Here is a 21,107-nt window from a genome sequence, read left to right on the forward strand (position 1 = left end):
GACATAAAAAGAGTATATATGATTTCATTTATATGAAATTCTAAAACAGGAAAAATGATCTTTAGTGAGAAAAGGCAGATGAGTGGTTGCTTGGGGCGGAGATGGGAGCTTGAGTGGGTGGAAAAATATTATAGGCTGAGGTAACCTAGAAAAGCCCTGAAGTAGTTATGAATTTGGACTCTGAAGAGTAGGGAAGGCCATGTGGCTGCAGCTTAATAAAGGAAGAGTGCAGGAGTAGAATGGTCAGAGATGCAGACAAAAGCCAGTGTAAACCATGGCAGTGCTTGGGTTTAATTCAAGTTGTTGTAGTAAGTCATTGGAGGTTGGAGATGAATTGTGTCAGGTTAAGCATAGAAGCAAGAAACAAGGAGACCAGGGAAAAGTCTATTGCACGTAGTCCAGGAAATTGATAAAGTTGGTCTGGACAAAGGTAGGAATGGTCAAGATTTAAAGAAATGATTGAAGTCAGGAGATATTTTGTAGGTAGAGCTAATAGGAATTTCTGTTGTGGGGGATGAGAAAAGGAAGGCTTTAATGATAACTCCTAGGTTTTTGGCTTCTGAGGGGGTGGTAGTTTTTTTTTTTTTTTTGAGACAGGAGAGTTGGAGAGAAGGATGAATTTGGGAGTGGAAATTGTTTTACAAGATAATGTATAGATCTTTATGTTTGTCAGGAAAATGCCCTTTTTGTGACTTTTTGCTTTTATTTTGTATCTTGACTGTTGAATTGATTACTGCAGATGGTGGTACATTTTTTTCTGTATGCTTGTCTAGAATTGATCCTGTCTTCCCTTTGTGCTAGGATGTCTGAATTAATTGAAAAAGAGACTGAAGAATATCGTAAGGGGGATCCAGACCCATTTGATGATCGACATCCTGGTGAGACCTGTGTTCTCTTAAACCTGGCTCTAATTTTCATACAAAAAATTGCTTAATATAGGGACTATTTTTCAATTGAAATAACATCTTTCATGCTAAGTTTTAAGACCTTTTACTTGTTAAAATATTGCTCAAGGTAGGGGCAGTGAGGAAAAATAAATTCCTGGAAAAACTGAAGTATTTTAAATATTTATGTATCAAAAAGGAGTTACTAAAAAGTTAGTTATAACTTAAAGAAACTAAATTATATTAAGTATACCTTATTAATTCGGTTGATAGGATTACAAAGATTTAAAAAGAGAAAAATATCTTCCCTCTTTGACTTTTAAACCAAAAAATGTTATCCTCTGTGCCTTTGCCTTTCTAACAATGGTAATTATCCTTTTACTAATGGGGAAATGTGGTTGAGAATGCATTCAGTGCCTTGTGTTTAGTTATGAAATTGATACTTGGAATCTTGAATAATAAACAGACTTCTTGATGACTATTTTAGTGTCTCAGTAGCTAATATATGCCATCTCATATTAATGTGGTTTTATTTTGGGCTAATTTAATTAGAGCCATGACAACCGAGCCTGCTTCGGCATGGAATTTGCTATAATATAGAACTGTATGTGACTTGAGACTGCCATTTTATGTTTTCTCTAAGGTAGATTATAAGGGGACAAAGCTTAAGTGGAATGGGCCCACACTGCATATAAACTTTCTCTTTATAAAGCCAGAGCAGTTCTTTATGAGTCAAGAGTCTGAAATTTTGTATGTGGAGAAATAGAAAGAGTGGGACCTATAAAAATAAAAGCATTGTATATTTACCTGAATATTCCAGAGTTTATTTCTATTTCTTGGACTTTTATTCTCAAATCTGAATAAGCTATGCATTTCAGACTGAGTGTTCTTTGTTTATGTGACATTACCTGTTGCTCTTGTCCTAGACATCCCTACTTGTGATTTTGAGAACTATTTACCTGTTTAAGTCACATCGTCAGTAAGGCAATCATAGCATGAAGAAATATGAAAGTGAATATGAAATAAGAAATGAAGTTAATTCACGGGGTTATGAAAAGAATTAAAAGATAATTACGCTTAGTGCATTGCCTTGGAAAGGATGAAATAGTAACAAGTAAGAAAGGAAAGTCAGAATGATACTCCTTTTTTCAGTAGAAATTTAAAGACAGTTTTTTTCCTCCCTACTTCTTACGTTAAGCAATATTTGTCATTAGGCATAATTTCTGTTAATAAAAATGAAGGTCTCAGTTTTATCATTTATAAACAGAGAAAGTTAGGTAATCTGATATCCTCATTTGTTTTTATAATATCGTTCTCTAACTTCTGTTTTTGTGAATTTGGGATATTCATTACAGCTTGGTAAAAACTTTATCAGCAGTTTACATTTTTTTCTTCATCCTAAATTGTATCCTTTGACTAAATTTGTCACTCTGAAATGAAAATTAAATGAAATGTATGGTATCTGTTTAAAAAACAAACCAAGAATTTTCCCGACCATTAACTAATTCTTTTACTTTTAGGCTATGTGTTGAGTAGATCCTGGGTTCCTGGCCTTCTCTTTCCTCAGGAGCTCAGAAGTTAAAATGGCCAATGTTACTTTATCTTTAGAATTGGTGATTTCTTGGTGGGATTCCCCTCCTCCCCCAAACCTGGGGTGTCATTACAGGTTTGAGGACACATCTCTGCTGCTGTTGGCATTATAGTTGAAAGAGAGATTGGGCTTGGAGCCTGTCTTCTCCAGGCCACCCATCAAAAAGAAGCTGTGCTTCCTTCCTTTCTCTGGCTGGGAAATTGGGGTTTTTCTGTCTCTTAGGCCCCCATATGATTCTTTTGTAGACTTTGTATACTCTTAGTGATGCTGGTCTGGGTCTAGTGCTCATTTATTTGATTTGTCATTGATGTGTAGGCAAATGCTGGATAATGGGAAGGTTAGAGAGCAGCGTCTCAAATTTTTTATTGTCACTTTTAATTTTAAAAAATGTTTCTTATGAAATCTAATTCATCAAAAGAATCTTTTGTTTCTATTTATTTTTGCTGACCTTTTAAAAACACTTGAACAACCCAGGTGCCTTTCCAGAGGTCTAAATTGCTTGAGTGGGATGACTTACTCATTCCTTTGTTTGTTCCTCCCCTCTTCTTTTGGTAGGTCGAGCTGATCCAGAGTGTATGCTGGGCCACTTGCTGAGAATACTCTTCAAGAATGATGATTTCATGAATGCAGTAGGTTTGCTTCTTACTTTTCTCCAGAGATCATCACCAGATGCTATACCTTTATTGTTTTTTTTGTAAATAGTTTGCTTTCTCCTGAACCCTTTCCAAAGTTGGGAATAGACTGGGTAGATTTTTACATTTGGTATTGGTTCAATTAAATAAGAGTAATCATGGACTTCTTTATTACCAAAGTCCTGGTTGTGGCCAGGGTGTTTTCTCTTTGGTGTGTAGTTTGTTCAGTTGAATATTGGCGAGGGTTCCCACGGAGTCTGTGCTCATTCTGGGGCAAGATGATTTTGAGTTTGGAGATATAGGAGTCCTCTTGGGTTCCTGAATAGAAAAATGAGTGTTGTGTGCAGCATGATTCTGCACTGACAGTATCGGTGTGTGCATTGGGTATGTGGAGGGAGAGAAAGGTGCCTTACTTAAGTCTGTTGAGGAGTAAATGAGGGGGGAAAATATATATGTATTACTTATAGTTCCTGAACATAGTAATTGTTCAGTACATTGTGGCTGTTAGGTTTGTTTTTGGATGTGGAATAGCATAATGCTTGAGAGCATGGGCTTTGGGGTCCATGTTTTGGCTTGAAGTGCAGCTCCATTGTTCATTGACATTTTGATCTTTAGGCAACTTAAGCCTCTTCAAGCTTTATTTTCCCCAAGCTTTATTTCCCTGATCTATAAAATAAGGATGATCGTTCTTACCTTAAAATGTTTTTGTAATCTTTGAATGAAATTAAGCATGAAAAGTGCGTAGCACAGAACCTGGCACATGAGGGCTCAGTAATTATTAGCTGTTAGTATTATTTGTATCATATTAATACCTAATTATATTTCTTTATTGCTGGTGTCTTTTCTCAGCTTCATATCACTTCCAGTTGCCTCCTAGACATTCCCACGTGGTTATTTCCCACAGGCACCTTGAATTCTGCATGTCTAATTGTTTGCCCCACAGTCTGTTTCTCTTGTTCTCTAGCTCAGTAATGGTGTTTCAGCCAGCTAGAAGTTATCGTTTATTCCTGTAAGCTTTCTTATTCAGTGAACTTATAGGTCTTATTGTTCCTTTCCCCTAACCTTCACAAATCCCTCCACTTCTTTCTACCCTTGTTGCCAGACCTTAGTTTAGCCACCACTATCTCTTGATTAGTGCAATAGCCTCTTAGTTGGTTTCTCTTCTTGTCTTCCTCCAACCCATTCTTTGTAGCCCAGATATCTTTATGAAATGCAAAAAGTGATCATGGTACTCTCTTGCTTAAAATCCATTAGTGGTTTTTCATTGCCCTCAAGATAAATTTTAAGTTTCTTATTTTGGTTTATAAACCCAGTCTGTCTCTGGCCTTTGTTCTCTCAATTTTCAGTTCTTGCCCTTTGGCCCTCCTCTCCTTCCAACTCCTCCTTAGCTACCCCTGCTTGTCCTTTATGTTCTTGCTTAGAATCCTTTCCTCTCTAAAGCCTTCTCTGAGATCTTTGCCTTTGTACGGCCTCTCATAGGCTTCTGTAGCATCCCAAATTTATGGTAGATACTTGTTTTCCCAGCTGTCACCTGTGTTGGATTATGAATCCTTTGATGGTAGGACTGTGTCTTATTCACTCAACAGTGAATTGTATACCCAGCAACAGAACACAATGCCACTTAGTAGTAGGGATTTAGTAAATATATGATGACTGCCAAAAGGAAAGTTTTATTAATACATTTATTTATAAATATAAAATATAAAAATCAAGTTTTTCATTAACCATTGTTAAAAATGTGGGTAGTTAAGGGAGGCTTATCTTGCCCTGCTTTATCCATCTGAAAAAGTGTACGTGAGGATGGGGGGTGATTTCTTTGTGATACCCTTTGATCTTTCATTTCTGTGATTGCTGAGTTACTGTTTTAGGGGGAGGTTTGGCTTTAAAGCTGAAGAAGAAATTATATATGATATTATGGCTCAGCAGGATCATAACTATAATAATTAAAGTTTTTTTCTGTATATATTTTTTATTGAAGTATAATCAATTTGCAATGTGTCAGTCATACATGAACATACATATATTCATTTTCATATTCTTTGTCACCATAAGTTACTACAAGATATTAGATATAGTTCCCTGTGCTAAACAGTATGAACTTGTTTATCTAATTAAAGGTTTAATTGGTAATGATAGGTATAGTGTTCTTCAGTACACTTTAGGCAAGCAATGGAACTGTATTAAGGATTTATTAGACTTCATTAAGTTGATTGGATTGAATTTCAGATTAAAGTATCCCTTTTCTTTACAGCTGGTAAATGCATATGTGATGACAAGCCGAGAGCCACCTTTAAACACTGCAGCTTGCAGACTCCTACTGGACATCATGCCAGGGCTGGAAACTGCTGTTGTCTTTCAAGAAAAGGTACTTACTGAAAAGAAAAGAAACCATTTTATTTTTTAATTGAATGGTGATTTGTTTGATTTGTCTCTTAAGATAATTGTTATGTTTTTTCTTATTACAGTAGTAATCTGTATTACAGGAATTTAAGAAATCAAGACAATAAGAAAAAATTTGAAGTAACTATTTTAATGAGTACTTGCTGTTTGGGTGCTGTAGTATTTTTTAAAATCTTAAGATTGTGGGGGAGGGTATAGCTCAAGTGGTAGAGCACATGCTTAGTTCAAGCCCCAGTACCTCCATTGAAAAAAACCAAATAAATAAACCTAATTACATCCCCCCTGCAAAAAATAAATAAATAAATTTTTTAAAAGTAAAATAAAATCTTAAGATAATATTGTTTTTTTAAATAGTCTTCCTTTATTGTGTATTGACATGGCTACCAAACTTTCACTTTTTTTTTCTTTGCTATTTTAGAGGGGAGGTTTATTTATTTATTTTGGAGGAGGTACTGGGGATTGAACACAGGACCTCATGTATGCTAAGCATGTGCTCTATCACTTGAGCTGTTCCCACCCCCCAAGATCATATATTTTTAGAATGGATTTATGATCTTATCCAAACTCTTATTCTTAATGATGAGTGGTCTTCCCCAGTGATAAAGGACTTTGTATTGTGAGCAAGCCTGTCCTATATTTGATGATATTTAATATTCATTTGGTTAATATTTGAAGACCTATTCAGTGCTGTATTTTATGCTATGTGCTGGGAATATTTTGTAAGCAAGATAGGAGCTTACATTTATATACGTGTTTGGGAGGGCAGACACTGATAATTTCACGTAAGGATAAGTGCTATGAAGACCAGAAAATGGTAATTTGATAGTGACTGGGTGTGTCCTTCGACTGCCAAAAATTAGTTGCTCTATTTCTAGAAGCAATAGAAATATTTTGTACCTTAGCATTAAGAGTTTGCAGTGTGAACTGGGTATGCCACATAGCTTTCTTTGTTTTTAAAGATGCTAAAAATTTAATTCTTCTGAAACAATCTGAAAGTCTCAGTATGGCTAAACATATAAACCAAATGAAAGAGCTAGAAATAGATTTTCTTAACTTTTGAGAAAATTCTATTACAGAATTTTACTACATAATGTATTTTAGAAAGTAAAATTGTAATGAATGCTATATTTTGCAATATTGTGCAGAACAGATTTAAGAATCTCCAATTAGCTGCCATTGTGGGAGACTAAAAAAATCTATTTCCTTGTCAAAAGTGTTTTAACATGAATTCTTTTGAAAACCAGGACGAAAATGAAGCATTTATAGCAGTATATTTGTACATGCAAGATTTATTGAAGGTTATAGATGATTTTACCATGCTTTGTAAAAGTTTCCTGGTTGCCATTTATAGGAAAATCATCTCTAGTCCTTTATAGTTCATCGTTGTTTGTTTAGAATGAAGTGACTACCCTTCAGATGTTGGAAACATGAGGGATATTTTGAATAACAAAGCTTTCTGCAAGAACAGTTTTGTTTCTTTAATAACTGATTTCTGTTAAGTTGGAAGAGGTAAATTATTCAAAGATAATGCTGTATTAGGTTGGAAATAACATTGCCTTGAATCCATTGTCCTAGAGCACAGATTGTTAACCTCTTTGACCTTATGAGACCTTACCATTGGATTACATGATGGTCTTTTACCCTTCAGAAACATCCTGTACACATTTTTTGGTATTAATTAATGTTTTACTTCTTTAAAAAACATTTAATTATAGTGTGTTAAATTAATGAGTCAAAAATTATTTTTGGGCAGATTGGCTACTGGTGTGTCACAAAGCTACAGTTAAGACTCATTGCTTTAAAGCAGTGTTTCTCAAACTTTGTGAACCATAGTTACACACTTTACATTTCTTTTTACATTGCAACTCAGTCCATACATTATATATATGAAAGAGAGTTTTCTTGAACATTGTTTACCCTTTGTGCAGTGCATTCTTTTTTTTAAAATATATTTTTATTAAAGTGTAGTCAGTTTATGTTATGGCAGTTTCTGGTGTACAGCATGCATTCTTATATTTTCTATTTCATTTCTTTTTTATTTAAGAGCTAGTTGTAAGTTACTAAATCAGTTGTATTCTAGCTATTTTAAAAAGTTGCTGGCTTTTACTTTCAGAGATATTGAAATAGCTTTAAATTTCATTTTTATTTAAAATTAATTGGCTGAGGGAAAGAGTATAGCTCAAGTGGTAGAGCACATGCTTAGCATGCACGAGATACTGGGTTCAATCCCCAGTTTCTTCTCTAAAAAAATAAATAAATAAATAAGTAAATCTAATTACATCTCGCCTCCCCCAAAAATAAAATAAAATAATTAACTGACTGAATAGTTTCTTCATTATATTAAGTATAGTATAGAACTAAGTACTTTTATATTGTTTATGTACCAGGTTTTTCGTACTGTTTAGTTTGTCAGTGTTTGTTCTTAGTCCAGTAAGATCAGGACCTTTATGGACTTAACTCTTTAAGAGTACTGCTTTAACAGTTCTCTTTGAGATTGTCTTAAATTATTTGAGGTGGGAGGGATAGAATTGGAGAGAATGAAATCTCAGAAAGTATAAGTCGGCATTTTCAAGATTTCATACTCTGAGTCATTAAAATTCCTCTAAAATGTTAATAGGTGTTTTATGAAGAAAGTGTTCATGGGGTCAGTTGGATGGCTACTATTTATTGAGTGCCAGCCCTGTGCCAAGCATTTGATTTGTATTATGTCACTTAATCCTCACAGTCTTCCATGAGGTAGGAAGAAAACCATGAGTCTGCGGTGTTTTAGAAGCAGAGAGGAAAGAAATGGTTTTAAGACAGAAGGGAGGAAACCCAGATCTACCAAGATGATTGACCAGGATAACTTACAAGCTCTCCTGTTGAAGACAAATACAAATTCTGGGTAAACTATAACAAACTCTTAGAAAGAGAAATCCCTAGGTGCCAGACATGAAGAGCCAACTGTAAAACCAAAGGAGTAATTGAGGACAGGAGACAAAATCTTGGGTGAGGAGTTAGAATGGAGACCCTGACCTCTGTGTAAAACTGCGACTCCCAAAGGACCTTAATTGAAACAATGAGGAAAATATATCTGCCTCTTGCTTTGGGAAAATGACAGGTTTCTCAGTCTTTGACTCCACTCTTAGGGGCAGGTAAGTCTTCTTTGAGAAACTCTGGACATGGGCCTTATTTGGGTTTATGTTTGAAATTTCTATCATATGATTAGGGACCCCAAAGTCAAGATATTACTGGCAACAGCAAAATTGTTCTGGATATTCCTTGTGTGTCTGGCAAAAGCAAATGTGAAACTTCTCTGGGAGGAGGGTCTCACAATCCAGGCCACAAGGGATTCTCACGGAAAAAGCAATTTCCACAAAAAGTGAATTCACAAAAATACTGCAAAATAATCCCAACAAATAGTCCTCCATGATTCGGAGTCAACAATTAAACAAACAGGGTAATTAAATAGAGTAGTTATCTGAAAGGTACTAAAAAGAAAATGCCTCTTAAGTGATTGAATGTGTTTCCTTTTCAGATTTTTCATTACTAGTATATAGATATGCAACTGATTTTTGTGTGTTGATTTTGTGTCCTAGTTTGCTGAATTCATTTATTCTAACAGTTTTGTGTGTGTGTGTGTGTGTGTGTGTGTGTGAGTACGTGTGTGGAGTCTTTATTGTTTTCTATGTATAAGGTCATGTCTGTGAACAGAGATAATTTTATTTCTTCCTTTACAACATATGTACTTTTAATTTCTCTTTCTTGCCTAATTCTGACTAGAACTTCCAGTACTATGTTGAATAGAACTGGTGAAAGCAGACATTGTCTTGTCTTGTTCTTAATTGTAGGGGAAAAAGCCTGTCAGCCTTTCACTGTTGACTATAATGTTAGCTGTGAATTTTTCATACCTGGCCTTTATTATGTTGAGGTAGTTTTCTTCTTTTGCTAGTTTATTAAGTGCTTTTTAATGAAAACATGTTGATTTTTCTCAGATTCTCTGCGTCATTTGACATGCTCATGTGATTTTCTTGCTAGTTCACAAAAATTAATTTCACACTAATTCTGCTAATGTGGTTTGTTCCATTGATTGATTTTTGTATTTTGAACCATATTTGCATTCCTGGGTAAATCCACTTGACTGTGTCATGTAATACATTTACTCTGCTGCTGAACTCAATTTCCTAGTATTTTACGGAGGATTTTTGCATCAGTATTGAAAAGGGGTAGCTATAGTTTTCTTGTACTGTCTTCATCTGGCTTTGATATCAGGGTAATGATGGCCTCATAGAATGAGTTAGGAAGTGTTCCCATCTCATTAATTTTTTGAAAGTTTGAGAAGGATTGGTATTAATTCTTTAAATGTTTGGTAGAATTCATCAGTGAAGCAATCTGGTCTTAGGTTTTTCTGTTTTGGGGAGGTTTTTGACAACTGATTCAATCTCCTTACTGGTTATAGGTCTGTTCATTCAGTTTTTCTCTTTCTTCATGAGTCAGTTTTGGTAGATTGTGTTTCTAGGAATTTGTCCATTTTATCTAAGTTACCCAATTTGTTGGTGTATTGTTATTTATAGTGTTCTCTTACAGTCCTTTTTATTCTTGTAAAATTGGTAGTCATGTCACTTTCATTTTTGTTTCTAGTAATTTGAGCCTTTTCCCCACCTTGGTCAGTCTGCTAAAGGTTTGTCAATTTTGTTGTTCTTTTCAAGGAAACAAGTTTTGGTTTCATTAATTTTCTCTATTTTTCTATTCACTATTTGATTTATCTCTATTGTTTGTTTGTTTATTTATCTATTTATTTATTTATACTTCTCTTATCTTTGGATTTTGTTTGCTCCCTTTCTTTGTTCCTTAAAGTGTACAGTTAGGTTATTAATTTGTGACCTTTTTCTCTTTTTAACTTTATGTGCTTGTGGCTGTAGATTTCTCTCTTTGTACTGCTTTTGTGGCATCCCATAAATTTTGGTATGTTGCATTTTTGTTTGCTTTCATCTCTAGGTATTTTCTAATTTCCCTGTATTTCTTCTTTGACCCATTCATTTTTTAAGAGTGTGTTAATTTCCATATATAAATTTTCCAGTTTTCGCTTAGGTTGTTGACTCCTCATTTCATTCCATTGTGATTGGAAACAATTCTTTATAAGAGATCAGTCTTTTTTAAATTGTTAAGACTTGTTTTGTGGCCTAACATAATGATCTATCCTGTAATGTTCCATTTTCTCTATATGTTTTTTAGCTCTAATTGGTTTTTAGTGTTGTTCAACCTCTGTTTTCTTATTGATTTTTCTGGTTGGTTATTCTATCCATTATTGAAAGTGGAAGTTAAGAGTTTTCAATTTGGCGTAATGAAGTTCTGGAAATATATAGCAGAGATGGTTACACAACAATGTGAGTGTACTTAATCCCACTGAATTGCATGCTTAAAAATGGTTACAAATTATTGGATGTAAAAGAAAGAATCAGAACTCTAAGAAGAGTCCAAGACATTAAAAAAAAATAGCCATTTGGAAAGTGAAGCAAGGAACTACTGGAAATAAAAATTACAGATACTGAATTTTAAAACGACATAAATGAATTAGAGTGAAGTTTAGACACAGCTAAAAATAGACAATAAACTAGAAGATCTGCCAGGATAATAATGAAGCTCTTAGAAATAAAATATGAAAGATTTGAATGAAGTTGAGATATAGGGAGTAGAATTAGAAAATTAAAAATATATCTAAAAGGAGTTTCGGGAAAAGAGAATAGAGAGGTAAGGAAAAGGCAGTATTCAGAGAAATGAGGTTAGGATTTTTTCGATTAATGAACGATATGACCACTCAGATGCAGGAAGCCCAACGAAGAATACCAAAGACAAAGAAGATTTTAGACGCAACTAGAGTCAAGAAAATTCCTGCAGATAAACATAGCAGGCTTTGCCACAGCAGCAATAGAGGCCAGATAATAGTAGAAAATGTCCTCAGGGAATTTCTATAAACCTAGAAATACTGACTGAAATAAACAACTTTGGACAGCAAAAGGGGAAACAGAAATATGGGGTAACATGCAGGTGGAGTTTGTATTTTAAGTTTATTACACTGGAAAGAAAAGAATGAAAGACATTTAAAATAGATGGTACATATATTTTCATATCAATAAATATTTTAAAACAAAATTTCTCAAAACGTGTTTTTCAGAGTGTTAATTTTTTTTAAAGCTTGAAACTTAGAAATATATAGAATGAATCCATGATCCTAGGGAAGAGTTTCTTAAGATATAAAGTGCACAAAATTAAAAGAAAATATTATTAAGTATGATTAAATAAAAAGAACTTGTTTATCATAAAAGACATGACTATTTTACAGAAAGTGGAATCCTGAATAGTCAGAGGCATGAAAAAAATACTGAATCTCATTAGTAAATAAGAAAATTGAAGTTAAACAGAATAATTTTTTTTTATACCCACCAGACTACAAAAAAAGAAAAAGTCTGATAGTGCCCAAATGTTGGTATCAGAAAAAAAACAACTATTCACTGTTGGAAATGTGAATTGTTGTGGTCAGTTTGAAAATAGTTTGGTATCCTCTGGTAAAGTTGAGCATACACACCTGTGACTTGGCAGTTCCATTCCTAGATGTTTACCCTAGGGACATGCTGGCACAAAAATAGGTATAGTTGGTTAAGTCAATGAAATAGCAGCAGCAGAATGTGGAGGTGAAGAGCACCTGGAGGTATACTGCCCGGGATCAGATCCCAGCTCTGCCACTTACTAGTTTTGTTACTTTTGGTAAGTTACTCAACCTCATTGTGACTCAGTTTTCTCTTCTGTAAATACAGTAAGTACTTACCCAATCATATAGGGTTGATATGAGGATTAAATAAGTTATGTATAAAGCCTGTTGAGTGCTGTTTGTGACGATTACAACAGTATAGATGAATGTAAGAAACATAATGTTGAATAAAAGAAACAAGTTGCAGAAAAATACATATGGCACCACACAATTTATAGAGTTGAAAGCATAATTTTTGACAAAAGCTTTAGGAGAAAATTGTTAAAATTTAGCAATATAGGTACCCTTTGGGGAGGGAGGGGGCAGGTGATACAAGGAGGGACACATGGGAGGTTTCTGCTTTTTTTTAAATTTTCAAAGTTTTAATAGTGAATTTTGTACACTGAAAGTAGTCATTTCAGATTTTATGCTAAACAATGAAATCTCACAGAAATAAAAAAAGAAATGGCAGTCTTTGAAGTCTCCTTGAATATAGAAAAGACTCTTTTCCCCAGTTTTGTTTCTTCTTCTTTTTTTTTTTTCAGTTGAGTTATACTCAGTTTACAATGTTGTGTCACTTTCTGGTGTACAGCACAATTTTTCAGTAGGTTTCTGCTTCTTAAACTCGGTAAATCACATAGGTGATTTTCATTTTCTTTGGACTACACATGTTTATATGTATTATATTTCATAATAAAAACTAATTTAGAAAAGTGGGATAGTGGAATTAAATACTTGTTTGATGGAGGACTTCTCAGAGCATTGATAATGTTAATTGTGCATTGTGAACTTCAAAGAGGGACATAGAATTTTTAGTGCTCCCCACTTGGTCATGGAACCTTTTGGGTCTTAACAGCTAAAATAGGGCTATATTATGTGATTGTTGATCTTTAGGTTGATTTATAATGGATAAATAGGATTCTGTTTCACAGATGCACAGAAACTTTATTTAACTAAACCTACTCTTACTCTTGTACATTTAGTTTACTTGCATTTTTTAATCTTATGAGCAATACTGAAATACTTTATTAAAATTTTTTTTACAAGACTGAAATCTTTGGGGTGGAGGGTGGGAAGGGATAGACTGGGATTTCAAAATTGTAGAATAGATAAACAAGATTACGCTGTATAGCACAGGGAAATATACACAAAATGTTATGATAACTCACAGAGAAAAAAATGTGACAATGAGTGTGTATATGTCCATGAATGACTGAAAAATTGTGCTGAACACTGGAATTTGACACAACATTGTAAAATGATTATAAATCAATAAAAAATGTTAAAAAAAAAGACTGAAATCTTTGCTTGTATCTTTAATTATGAAAATTGATTTTCTTTCCTCCCTGCATTATACTATTTCATTTCCTTTGCTATAGGAAGGAATTGTTGAAAATCTTTTCAAATGGGCCCGAGAGGCTGATCAGCCATTGAGGACATATTCTACTGGTCTTTTAGGAGGTGCTATGGAAAATCAAGACATTGCTGCCAACTACAGGGACGAAAATTCACAGCTGGTATGGACCATGTTAGAATGATTTTTTTGCATAAGATGGGAGAGTATTCACATGTTCTTTCTTGCTATCCGAACTTGAGTAGATAGATTTTATTCACTGCCTTGTACTAGAGTGTAGCTATAATTTCAGTATTTCAAGATTACTTTTTTATAAGAGTTTTGACTTTATTTTTTTTTTAACTTGAAAATAGCTGTTTTTAATTTGTCAAGAATCGTCTTAGTTTATACCAAATAAAATTGTACCATTCTCTTTCCCTTCCCAATATTTGGATTATGAAAAATTTCAAACATATGGCAAAATAGAAAGAATTTTACAGTGAACACCTGCATACATACTGTTCTACACTTATGTTTTATGACATACCCATCCATCCATTCTCCAATTTTTCTATCCATCCACATTTTTTAAAATGCAGTTTAAAGTAAATTGCCAACCTAATCAATCTTCTCTTTTTAAAACTAAGCATAATACTACGGTTTAGGATTGGCCCAAAAAATGAGTACTTAAAGGAAAATGTAAAACATAAGTGGAAAATTTGAAAAATAGATTGTGTAATTATATGTATAATGTAGATAATACCTAACAATACAACTTATAACAGATAAAGTTTGAGAAACTTTTGACTTTCAAAGACATTTTTTAAAAATTGTGAATGTAACTAGTGTCTGCCTCTTCAGGTGTGATGGCCCAGCCCAGCTTGATCCAGACAGATGTGTTGTGAATTATGTGTTTCATGTGCAGGTTTTCTGGTTTGGGTTCTCTGGGGAATTTTTTGGGGAATTATTTATTTCATCAAGCTGTAGGAATAAAGTCAACGTATTTTTCAAATCTTTACTATTACCAGGCATTGAGATAACTGCATGAGCATCCAGTTCTCCTTAAGTAGAAATGAGATTTTCTTATTAAGAGTCATTTAAATTAAGATGTAGAAGAGATAACCCCTTTTATTCCATTATCTGTTGAAAGGTGGCAATAGTGCTTCGAAGACTGAGGGAGCTACAGCTTCAGGAAGTGGCTTTGAGGCAAGAAAGCAAGCGTCCTAGCCCTCGAAAGCTCTCCTCTGAGCCTCTTTTGCCTCTGGATGAAGAAGCTGTGGATATGGACTATGGCGACATGGCTGTAGATGTAGTGGATGGTGAACAAGAGGAAGCCTCTGGAGACATGGAGATCTCCTTTCATCTTGATTCAGGCCACAAGACCAGTAGCAGAATGAACTCAGCAACCAAACCTGAGGAAGGAGGATTGAGGAAAAACAAGTCAGCAAAACAGGGTGACAGAGAGAGCTTTAGGAAAGCCAAGCAAAAGTTGGGTTTCTCATCATCTGATCCAGATCGCATGTTTGTTGAGCTGTCTAACAGCAGCTGGTCAGAAATGTCCCCCTGGGTGATTGGCACCAATTACACTCTTTATCCTATGACTCCTGCTATCGAGCAGCGACTTATTCTCCAATATTTGACCCCATTAGGAGAATATCAGGAGGTAAGCTTATTAGGAAAGTACTGTTCACACTTTGGGATTACTGTGTTTATTTCTGGGATATTTTATTGTAGCATTTCATACATTAATGTGTTTTTACTCTAAAACAGAAAACTGCCTCAAACTGGTAAAGTCTTATGCATGTCACCTCTGATAAAGCCTTTTAGATCAAAGTGTGTTTGTGTTTATCTTCATAAAACAGGTGGGAGGAGGTACCTCATTTCTTTAATCTTCTGTCCTCATAATGGAATAGGAAATATGTGAAAATAAATCCAAATGTTAAGACTTGCTTTTGGTGTTGATTTCAGTTACTTCCCATATTCATGCAACTTGGATCACGGGAGTTGATGATGTTCTATATTGACTTGAAACAGACTAATGATGTCCTGCTTACATTTGAGGCACTCAAGGTAAAATTCTTAAGAATATTAGATCACTGAACATTTTGACATGGATGGGCCTGTGTGGTTTGCTATATTGCATCTCTGGATTTTATTGTTCAGGGTATTTCTATTGCCAGATGTGTCAAAATAGTTACAAATGAAAATTTCCTATTTAGGTAGAAAAGATGAGGCTTACCAAGTGCCTCCACAGAAATTCAGGGGTCAGTCCTAGAGGATTGAATGTTAAGGGAGAAAGTGGATCTAGACCTGGGAGTGGCCTCAGTTATTGTTACATTTAGGAATGGGAAACTACGTGTATAGTACTTTATGTCATACTACTTTTTCAGTATTCCCTCTGCCAGTCAACACTTTTTCTGAATTCTTAACTATGTGCATATTGTATGATATTAGATTATCTAGGGTGAACAAAATATAAACCAGAAAATGAATAAAGAAATAGAGGCATACCCAAATTCAGTAAAGGTGAATGATTTTCTAGGTTGCAAAGAGGCTAAATATGGGAGGGCAGGTCAGTCTAGCCCACCAGAGCCATACCTATTCATGATAATTAAGGTAAACTGAATAGAGAGAGGTTAAGTTGAATGCATACCATCGTGGCTGTTACAGTTCTACCCAACAGGTAACTAATGAACATAGGACTCTTCTGTGATGTTTACAATATTAGACAAATTAAGTCTCTGCTCTTTATGGTTTGGTTAAGAGAGACAGGCATGTAAACCTGTGGTTTCTTTTAGATATTACGGATGTTGTGAAAAAAATGTGGGGCACAAAGGAAGGACTAGTCTGTTCTTCCTGAGAAATAATAGCTACCAGACAAGACCTCTGAAAGAGAGATGACGTTCTCTCTGGCTCTTTAAAGTTAGCAGTTTTATTCCTGATATTCCAGAACTATGCTGTCAAGTAGAACTTTCTGTGATGATGGAAATGTTCTTTCTGCTGTTCAGTATAGTAGCTGCAAGCCATATATAAGCACTTAAAATGTAGTTAGTGCCACTAAGGCACTGAATTTTTAACTTAATTTTAGTTAATTTAAATTAAATTAGCACATGTGGCCAGTGACTACTGCATTGGATAGCACAGTTCCAGAGTGTATGAAATGAAGAAATTTTCCTTTCAGATCCCAGAAATTTTAAATTTGGAGGATGTCAGACATACTTTGGAGTAACATGTATCCCTTGTGTGGGATATAGTGTGTGTGTGTGTGTGTGTGTGTATAAAGTGTGTAAACTCATGATTATGCTTTGAACAGTGGGATGAAGCTAGAGATGAGATTGTCTCCAGTGGCCCAAAGGTGTTGCTTTTAGATGCAGCATCCTGTCCTGAAAAGGGTATAGTGAAAGAAGGAATTTGGGCAGTTGCTATTTCTATAGATTTTTGTTATGAGGAACTATAATGGTTGTCATTATTCAGCTGTTTTGATGCAGAGTCATATAAAGGATTAAAGAAGATGAAATAGGGACAAAAGGAAAAATCACACAACAGATCCTTATAGGGATATAAAAAAATGCAGAAAGTTATGTGTACTGTTTCGCTTTAAAGGAAGACTCAGTTGTGTAGGAGAAGGAACAGGTGTTGAAGGTAGTAGAAACAAAATAGATGAAGGTAGTAAATTAAAGTAGTAAATTAAGAACTATGTCTTACATGGAGGTACAATATAAGGAGAGAAAATACTGTCTTTGCCTACATGAGTGAGGTGAGCCAGGTTATGGACTGTGTTGAGCCAAATAAAATTAAGGAGCAGGTAAGAGTTGAACCTGCTTGTTCTTTTTCCCCACCTGCTGGTGGAACTGCCACTTTATGGTAGTGACTTTGAGAAAAACCACCACATGCAATGGCCTAGGTATTGGAGAGAGAACCATACATGGTTTAGCTGTTCCTTGGGGAAAGACTGGGTGTGAGTGTGGTAGAAGTTTGTGTAACAGACAAGAAGAGTAAAGAGGGAAGAGATTTGAATCATGTGTAAGGATCAGTCTGAGTCTAGGTGTTGAGAGAACTTATGAACAGGGTACATACCTGTTTTTTGCCATTGACCTTAGTGAGATTTATACAGGTATCAAATCATGTGTGTCTTGTTCGTACCATGTGCCTGTGTCACCACCCATAAGACACCTTGGCGTGAGAAACAGGAGGGGGAGCCGTAGTTCTCCCGAGGCCCCATCCGCATTGGCCTGGGTTCAGAGTCATTGAGTAGCCTGCTGCTTGCATTGCACTCCCTGCCCTTAAAATTGCCCAGAAGATCAGGTCCACCCAGAGAGGCTAGTAAGAATTGAACATTAAGTTAACAAAGCTTAAAAGATAGCAAAGGCCTGTCTTTTGTAGACTTAGTAAAACAGTTTTTTAATGAAGATCTATTTAAAGTACATTCTGCTTAGTTCTAAAAATTTACTACTTTTGATAATTTGCTACAGATTGTTCTTTGGGGATATACTAAAGATCAAGTTAAAAGAAGGCAGTTTTGGATTTTATTAGATGATGAGTCAGTGACTGAGCCAAAGTTAAATAAAACGTAGAGCTGACTATGATTAAAATGGGAAGGGTAACAGAAATTCTTAGCGAAGCTATGTAACGATAGATTGGTTGTAGGATTATGTCATTACTTACAGCAGTATTTTTCCTTTCTTGTTTTTCACCTTCATGGAAACCTTTGATATTGGGAGGGAGTGTTATGGATTCTTAGAGTTTGTTATGTTTTTGTTTTTTGTTTCCCATAAGCAGTATCGGTTTTACTTCTGTTGTGAGGGAGTGATTGTCTACTTCAGAGGAGTCCTATATTTAGCAACTTAATATTTTGTGAAGAAATATTTGTTCTAGATTATTCCATGGTAACATATGTCCTCTTTGTTTAGCACCTAGCATCTCTCCTGCTCCATAACAAGTTTGCCACAGAATTTGTTGCCCATGGTGGAGTACAGAAATTACTGGAAATTCCTCGTCCTTCTATGGCTGCAACTGGTGTGTCCATGTGCTTGTATTACCTGTCCTACAACCAGGATGCCATGGAAAGAGTTAAGTCCAGTCCATTTCAAATGTATGGGAGTGGAATAGGGTGGGGAACACTCTAGTACGCTGACAGAACGACTTTTGGATAAAAAAAAAATGAATAGCTGCATTAAGTTTTAATGAACGAAGCAAGGAGCATAAATGTCTGATCTTTACAACATTTTAAAAATGTAAAATTCTTTAGAAAAGTTCCCAAATGTAAGGTTCTTTAGAAAAGGTCCTTTCCCCCCCTTAACTTTCTGGAAAAAAAAAAAAAAACAAAAAAACCCCAACAAAATCCAAGACAGGTCTGGGAGTTTCTTTTTGCCATTTCTGTTGCATTAGGATATTAGGATATTGTCAAGCTCATTTCAGATGTCCCTCAGTAGAGTTACATTTTGCTTTTTTGAGTCAGTCTGTTGTAAAAACAACAGAGGATACTTTGTATATGTTAACAAGTAGTTTGTGGTGGAAATAGTAAAATCATCCCAGTTCTCAGGGCTCCAGAGGTCCCCTAGCTGGTTTTTCTGTTTTTCCAGTTAAGACTTTTTATTTAGTGATTTTTTTAAAAAGTGTAAGTGGGTTGTACATTTGCAAATAAGTGGGTCCCTAGACACTTACTAGGGAAGCGCTCGTCATTCCTGTGCCTGGAATATTTTTCTACTATTCTGTGTGGTGTGACTCTTCTGGTAGAGTGAAGCTGGTAAATTCTTCTTGGACAATGTCTTTTTTCATCTTTATTTATTAGTAAGGCAGTGTTTTGATTTTAATGTTTTCACCTCATGAGATCAACATTATGCAAGAATATATGGTCTTTTGAGAATAGTAACCTAATCTGTGTGTGTATGTACAAAATTAATTGTGGTTAAGATTAAAAAAAAAAAGTACCATGCAAACCTGGATAATGCTTCAGAATTCATTGTCTGACCTTTAGAAGCCAAGAATATGTTTGAATGAATGAGTGAGTGAGAGGATAATAAACTTGGAGAATTTATTATCAGACAGCTTGGTCACTTTTATCACCCTTGGGCAGTCCTGTGCTTTCCTGAGCCTCTTCCTTATCTGTTACATGAGAATCCTAATACCTGTACAACAGAGCATTGTGAGCATTAAAGGATGTAAATATTTGCAAAATTTGGCACTCAGTAAGTGTAGGTTGGATTTAAATATTTCTCTAAATTTAGGTTGTTTCCAAGCTTGGAATAGATTGTTATAAAATTTCATTTGTAACTTAAGCTTTAAACTCAGAATGACTTGACCAGGAATGATGATTGTATTCTGCAAAGCTATCTGTCTACATTGGTGAATTTTTCATCCCTTTTGAAAGCTCCTTTGACCCTAGTTTTTAAAAATTATGTTTTTATTTTTATTTTTTTACAGGTTTGCATGCATCCCCACAATGTTCTATCTGATGTGGTGAACTATACCCTGTGGTTAATGGAATGTTCTCATGCCTCAGGATGCTGCCATGCTACTATGTTTTTCTCAATCTGCTTCTCCTTCCGGGCTGTGTTGGAACTCTTTGACCGCTATGATGGTCTTCGTCGTCTGGTGAACTTGGTGAGGTTCTTCAGTGGCTTCTCTTTGTGAGGAACAGGGGTCCTGCTTATCTAGGTTGCCTTTCAGCAGCATTGAGGAGAGGAAGCTTCTGACTGGAGGAATTTTCCTGTCATTCTCATAAAGTCTTTTTTTCTCGTTCATTCACAAATTTCTCTTCCTCTTAAGCAGTTAGAGGACTGTGCCATTGTAGACTTGCCTTGAATATAGTAATTCTGTAGGGGGAATTGCTTGATCTTTCTAAAAGCAATAGTTTTGTGCCTCTGTGTCTTTTGACATGATTGAAAGCTATGTAATTTTTCAGTATGAGTTTAATGTTTTGCTTTCTTGTGGCTACTCTTAGCATGTGTATAGACAGATGTACTTTGATATTTGTTAGTCTTCTTGAGCATAAACTGAAATCTTCTCCTTTTACTTTTCTTTTTTGTTTTCTCCATCTTTTGTCCATTCTTTCTTAATAGATCAGTACTTTGGAGATTCTAAATTTGGAAGATCAGGGTGCACTTCTGAGCGATGATGAAATATTTGCCAGCCGCCAAACTGGGAAACATACCTGCATGGCCTTGCGCAAGTACTTTGAGGCTCACCTAGCCATTAAATTGGAACAAGTGAAGCAGTCACTTCAGAGGACTGAGGGTGGCATTCTTGTTCATCCTCAGCCCCCATACAAGGTGAGAGAACCGTGTCTTAAAGGGAATGTTGTTAATATTCTCTGTAGCATCTTGGGCCTGAAATGCACATTCATATCAGTGAAGTCGACATGAGATGTACATTGTCGGATTATACTTGCACTATGTGGAGGCAGAATACTTGAAAATGGAGGTATCAGGGACTTATTTTGCTTCCATTTGTAAGTTGGTGCGTCTCTGGGATACTAGAACTAAAAGATGAGCTGCAATGTGCGTAAAAGGGCTTTATTTTATGAAAAGTACTGGATATC

The 21,107-nt window shown here is 35.2% G+C and overlaps 1 protein-coding gene across 4 annotated transcripts in view; it reads left to right on the top strand.

The window, feature by feature from the left end:
• DCAF1 (DDB1 and CUL4 associated factor 1) overlaps positions 1–21,107 on the top strand; it is a 67,951-nt gene that overhangs the window by 13,462 nt on the left and 33,382 nt on the right. For all 4 annotated transcript variants that reach the window (XR_004142453.2, XM_031470428.2, XM_064496501.1 and 1 more), the window contains 9 exons: positions 802–878; positions 3,031–3,104; positions 5,359–5,472; positions 13,614–13,751; positions 14,718–15,230; positions 15,536–15,637; positions 18,478–18,636; positions 19,991–20,170; positions 20,629–20,838. Coding sequence is in view for 3 of the 4 variants with exons in the window: in XM_031470428.2 (XP_031326288.1) it covers positions 802–878; positions 3,031–3,104; positions 5,359–5,472; positions 13,614–13,751; positions 14,718–15,230; positions 15,536–15,637; positions 18,478–18,636; positions 19,991–20,170; positions 20,629–20,838 (1,567 nt within the window). In the remaining variant the exon portion in view is untranslated. The remainder of the gene's footprint in view (positions 1–801; positions 879–3,030; positions 3,105–5,358; positions 5,473–13,613; positions 13,752–14,717; positions 15,231–15,535; positions 15,638–18,477; positions 18,637–19,990; positions 20,171–20,628; positions 20,839–21,107) is intronic.

The sequence above is a fragment of the Camelus dromedarius genome, chromosome 17 (genome assembly GCF_036321535.1).
Source record: "Camelus dromedarius isolate mCamDro1 chromosome 17, mCamDro1.pat, whole genome shotgun sequence".
Taxonomy (NCBI): domain Eukaryota; kingdom Metazoa; phylum Chordata; class Mammalia; order Artiodactyla; family Camelidae; genus Camelus; species Camelus dromedarius.